At 36.4% G+C, this 5,509-nt stretch overlaps 1 protein-coding gene and 1 pseudogene across 5 annotated transcripts in view; both read left to right on the top strand.

Moving 5' to 3' along the window:
* Nucleotides 1-27: 27 nt before the first annotated feature.
* The window catches only part of PIBF1 (progesterone immunomodulatory binding factor 1), a 146,971-nt gene continuing 141,489 nt past the window's right edge, over nt 28-5,509 (top strand). For 2 of the 5 annotated variants that reach the window (XM_016133400.2, XM_016133396.2), the window contains exons 1-2: nt 28-261; nt 1,286-1,578. In XM_016133400.2, coding sequence (XP_015988886.1) covers nt 1,327-1,578 — 252 coding nt within the window. In that variant the 5' untranslated portion in view covers nt 28-261; nt 1,286-1,326. Of the gene's footprint in view, nt 316-1,285; nt 1,579-5,509 lie in introns of all 5 variants that reach the window. The other 3 variants (XM_016133398.2, XM_016133397.2, XR_001595447.2) reach the window with 3 other exon arrangements.
* On the top strand, nt 2,634-2,751 carry LOC118609904 (annotated as a pseudogene).

Here is a 5,509-nt window from a genome sequence, read left to right as displayed (position 1 = left end):
AACATGCGTCGCTTCCCGCGCCGGGGCGGATCCGGGCGGAGATCCGGCGGCGTGGGCTGTAACACATGAAGTCGTTACGCTGCCGCTTCCACTGTCCTCCTCCAGGCGCAGAAATGGTTGTCCTGGTTACGGGTCCTAACGGTCCCCCTCCTGAGATTTCTTTCTGAGGGTCTGTAACCTGAGCTGCTCTTTAGAGGGTCCTACAGCATCTTACAGTGGCGGCCGATCATTCTTCGACGTGGAGTAATTGAAGCTTTCGAGGTAGCTCTTGGCTGTCCCTTCCCATACCGTGTGGGCCAAGGAATCCTATACCGCGTGGGTAGTCTCAGTCCCTGATCCTTTCTTTGTAAGCCAGTCGATGTTGCCTAATTTCACCTTTCCTTACAATTTTCCTTTTAAAAAGGAGGGAAGCCGATCCAACTAAAATTCTTATCGTTTACCTTTCACACATCGTTCAGTTTAGAAAAACTGATATCTGTAATATAAGTAATTCGTTATCTCGTGTAGTATCAAAACACAGGAGTTGCTAAAAATTTTTGTGAAAGAGTAGGAAGTTTGATTTAGAATATTTGAGTTTTTCTCTTCTACCTTCTTGTTTTCATTCTACTGTTTGCAAGCCTACAAAAAATGTCATGTCATTTCCCTTTTTTAAGAATCTTGAGTGATGCCTCATTGCCTGTAGAATAAACTTCAAACATTTTGACATCCAAGGCCCTTCAGTGTTGATTATTAAGGTTGTATATGTGTTTGTGTTGGGGGCAGGGAGGTAATGGAAATCACTACTGATTCACAAAACTTGCCCAAGCCTGACAACCGCTATCTTCCTGTTTTACACTTTTGGCACCTCCATACTAACCGTAACATCTGCGTGCATTTTCCTTTTTTCCTGCTCATCTCCGAATCCTTCAAGACTTAATGTCTTTGTATAACCTTCCTCTGACTGTGTCAGAAGTGATTTCTCTAATCTTGAACATGTGCTGCTTTTATTAGTAGCATTCCTGGATACTAGTGATTTAGAGCTTTATCTCACACATTTCTTTGTTTCCTTTAAAGAAGATTCCTTCTTGCAGGAACAGGCTTTCGTATTCATCTAAGGGCCTGAGTTCATGGTCAGATGTAATGAGTTTAATATGCTTGATCTGAGCAGTAATTTACTAATCTGTCTTAGATTCCGGGTCCTCCACATTGCCTAATAATTGCTTAGAGAATCCATAGTATCTCTTTAACATACATTATGCTACTTGCAGAGAACGTGTACAGTTTAATTAATGTTTTTTAACTACAGAAAATTGAAATAGAATTGGAGAAGAAAACTGAACCATAATAATGTCTCGAAAAATTGCCAAGGCATCAAAAAAAATGAACGTCTCTAGCTCCCTGGAATCTGAAGATATTAGTTTAGAAACAACAGTTCCTACAGATGACATTTCCTCATCAGAAGAGCAAGATGGTAAAATTAAAATCACCAGGCAACTAATTGAACGTAAAGAACTACTTCATAATATTCAGTTACTGAAAATAGAGTTATCCCAGAAAAATATGATGATTGACAATTTGAAAGTAGATTATCTTACAAAGGTAAGATCAGGTATAAATTTTGTTGTCTATATACTTTTTTGCCTTCAAGCTACAGATAAATAAGAATTAAGTTTTTATGTTTGTAATCTGAACTTGATAAATTTGTCATCAACATGTTATATTTTCTTGCATAGTTTTTGAAAACTGTTTTTAGAAGGCATGTGTGAATATATTTCTGTGTCAAAAAGTATTGAAAGAAGGGGTGACTTAAAGGTGGGTAGGAATGAATTGCTTCTCTAGGCTCAATTTTTTAAATCTAGCATCTATGAGGTATATATGTTCTAAATTGTTTTTTCTAGCCAAGTTGTTTTCTGCTCCATTGAGAACCAACACTGATCTCTTGATTCCTGTCTTTTCCCCTAGTTTGACAAGGAGAATCGAGATCATACTTATGTTATTGAATCTGTATAGTCCTCTGCTTTGGCAATTTGGTTTCTTTGAAATCTTCCTTCTTGACAGTTATTGCATTTGTCTTACAATTTGATAGTACTGTGTCATAGTACCAAGTATAAATTCATTTGCCATAGTTTTTAACAAGCGGTGTTTGTCACATAAGAAGGAATGTCCTAGTCCTTGTTTTTCTTCTTTGCGTGGTTATTTATAGTTACAGTTATTTACAGAATTTTTTGTAAGACCCGATAAAGTAGTCACTAGCTATGAGAAACTATAGTGATTTCAGAAAGCTAGGAGACACTTCTTAACACACCATGTCCCAAGAAAATCTTTTCTTTCCAATAACGAACTCTCCACCTTTGCTCTTAATCCCACCTCTTCCCATCACCCCCTCCTTCCATTTAATTATTTCAGTTACATCTTCTCTCTTGCTAAGTCAATCTACAATTTTAGCCCTTGCCTATGTATACTAATGCACTCCAGTGGCTTGCCCATGCCTCTAGGAAATCAGTGTCCTAAAGCCCAAGGTCTTGATGAAGTAAAAAAATAGTTTAGGCAATTTTATTTTAATATTAATAGCTAACATTTATTGAATGCTTATCCTGTGCCAGTCGCTGTTCTATGAGCTTTCCAAATGGTATCTCTCATAAACCTCAACTCATGTCTACGGCCATGTCACCCTGAACAAGCCCAATCCCATCTGATCTCAGAAGCTAATCAGGGTAGGGGTGCTTAGTACTTGGATGGGAGACCACCCAGGAAGACCAGGTGCTGTAGGCATAAAAAATAAAAAATAAGTGATTGTAAGCTGACAAGGTCCTTGCAATCTGTGAGGTCAACCAAGGATTGCCTTGCCTAAAAAAATAATTAAAAAATAAACCCCATAACTCTTTAAGATACAAGTGCTTTGGGGCAAATTCCTTACCTTTTTATTGCATGATTTCCTGCAAAATAAGAATGATGATAGTATTTACTGAATAGAGTTGTTAGTAGGATTAAAGCAATACACATGAGCTCTCAGATGCCTGATGTATAATAAATAATAGCAGTGGCCAGGCTTATTCAGCACTGTATTATTATTTTTGTACTCAGTGCTTAGTACAGTTTTTTTTTTTTTATCGTTGTGGTTTTCTGCTTGAACTGCAAATGTAGAAGACTGAATTAATCCTGAATTTATGACACATAATCATTATTGATCCTTGCAAGATCACTTTTCAATTTGTATATTTATTACTTTTATTCCCATAGTTCATTTCCATTCCTCCTCCTCTCAGTGCAGCTATTTTAAGTATTATCCTTTTTTAATACTTATTTTTGAAAATGGGTGTCATTTTTTCCTTTACATAAACATGAATTGCATGGTTTAGATTTCATCTCTTGTAGTTTTTTTTTTTTTTTACTCTGCGATATTTTTAAAATCATTCATATTACTATGTGTATATCTAGTTCTTTGCTTCCAACTTCTACATAACTCTCTGTGTTCATCTTACCAATCTATTCATCCATTCCCACAGCACATTGCCTCCAACTTCTTGCCACCACATGCAGCGTTGGCCTTCTGTAGATGTTTCTCTGACAGAAATACTGAGGAGTAAAATTTCTGGCTCATAGGATATATATAATTATTTAAGTGTACCACCAAGTTTCTCTCAATGTTTTTTGAAATACAGGTTTTTTAATCTATTGTATGAAGGCTAGGGTCGTTCTGCTTTGTTTGAGACCTCTCTGAGGCAAGATTTTACTGTCAAATATATGAAGAAATATTATATGGAATCAATATTATAATTCTATGTAGAAGAATTAGTCTTCCATCATTCTTCAAATCCAAGGCACCTCGATTATGAGATGGATCATTACATGTATCGCTAAGGTTAAAAACTGCCAAGTTAAACTATTATGTGTGTAAAATGCATTCCACTTTCAGAGATGGTAAAATGTGAGAAAGTACAAGTCTGGGATTGATGAAAGACCAGTCTTTTAGCCATTCATTCATTCTCCAAAGTTTACCAATGCATTGAGCCTTGGGAATACAAGGATGAAAATCTCACATTCTAGCTTACAAATGCTAATTTTCCCTCACTAGACTATAGCACCAGGAAAGTCCCAAGAAAGGTAGATTTCTGCTGATTATAAACCTGTTCTTGCTATTAACATTTAAATGGCACGCTTTTAAGTTACTGAGCTTCCTGTCATTGGAAGCATTCAGTAGTCCTGAATGGTCAAGTATCATGAATATGACAGACAGGTGTTTTTAATGTGGAAAAAAGATCAAACCTGCTGTCCAGTGTTTCAGAAATTAAATTTAACTGTTAGACCAGAGACTTGGAAAATGGTGGCTGCCTTATAACAGAGATATGGAAACTGTAGCTTAAGCAAAATAAAGATTTTCTTTCTCTGATATAACAGGAATCTGAAAATAGGTAATTTAGACCTGATATGGTTACTTCTTAATATCATTAGGAACCCAGGCTCCTTTTAACTTTCTACACAGCTCTTTTTAGTGTGTGCTTGTCACTTCAAAAATCACACATAGCTGATCTACCTCCAGAATTATGTCTGAGTCAGTCCCCTTTCAAGAGCTTTCTTAGAAGCTCAACCACAGTTAACTAGAAATATATAGACAGCATGACCAACCTCACTGCCAAGAAGTAGGAAGCTGGGAAATTTAAGTTTTTAATTGGACACGTTGTCACTAATAATAACACTTATGTTGGAAAGAAGGGAAGACTTGATTTGGAAGAGACAAGTAACTTTCTACTCATCAAGACTTTTTTAAGTTAGGAAATATGTGAATCTCTTTAACATCTTTTTATACCAGTATGGCAGCAATACCATGCCAATGATTATTTCTAATGTTACAGTTTATTATAGTTTATTACTATGAATGTCTTGACCCTTGTTGATTTGATTTCTCCATGTCTAAGGGCAAGAACAGATAGCTCCAAAGTGACTTTTAAAAGTATTAATTTCCACTTCCTATTCAGCTGCTTGCTAACTGAGAGAACTCAGAAGTGTAACTGCTTGGGCCAAGCATCCTGATATTAGAGAATTGTTAGCTTTACACTTACCCCATCTTCATCCCCTGCTGTCTGCATCCCCTTCCTTACTCCACTTCTTTAATCTTTTCCTCTTCTCTCTTCTTGCCCATCAGTTTTTAAATGCCGAAACTCTTTTTTGATCTCTCATTAGAGATCTGTGGTTCCTTGTTGCTTGGGAAATGAAGGAGTGTGTCTTCTCAGCTTGATTGTCTTTGAGGGATTTGTTTAGAAGTTGAAATTTCAAAGATTGTAAACCTGAATACAGAAGTTTCTACCCTAGGGGTAACAGTGTTCTTGATCTGTAAAATAGTAATTACAAGGAATGTGACTATTATTTGTTGATTTTAGGCATTTATTGAGACATTTCTGGTAACATAGCAATGAATATGACAGAGTCCCCTATGTATAGAGATGACATCAAGTGAGAGACCTGATCAAAAAACAATTAAACAAATTATCTTCAAGGTCATGTGGCATAGCATCACTTAGCGATGGCTATT

Source organism: Rousettus aegyptiacus, unplaced genomic scaffold (assembly GCF_014176215.1).
Source record: "Rousettus aegyptiacus isolate mRouAeg1 unplaced genomic scaffold, mRouAeg1.p scaffold_m13_p_11, whole genome shotgun sequence".
In the NCBI taxonomy this organism is placed as follows: domain Eukaryota; kingdom Metazoa; phylum Chordata; class Mammalia; order Chiroptera; family Pteropodidae; genus Rousettus; species Rousettus aegyptiacus.
Note: the sequence above shows the minus strand (reverse complement) of the source record. Positions and strands in the feature narration are given on the sequence as shown.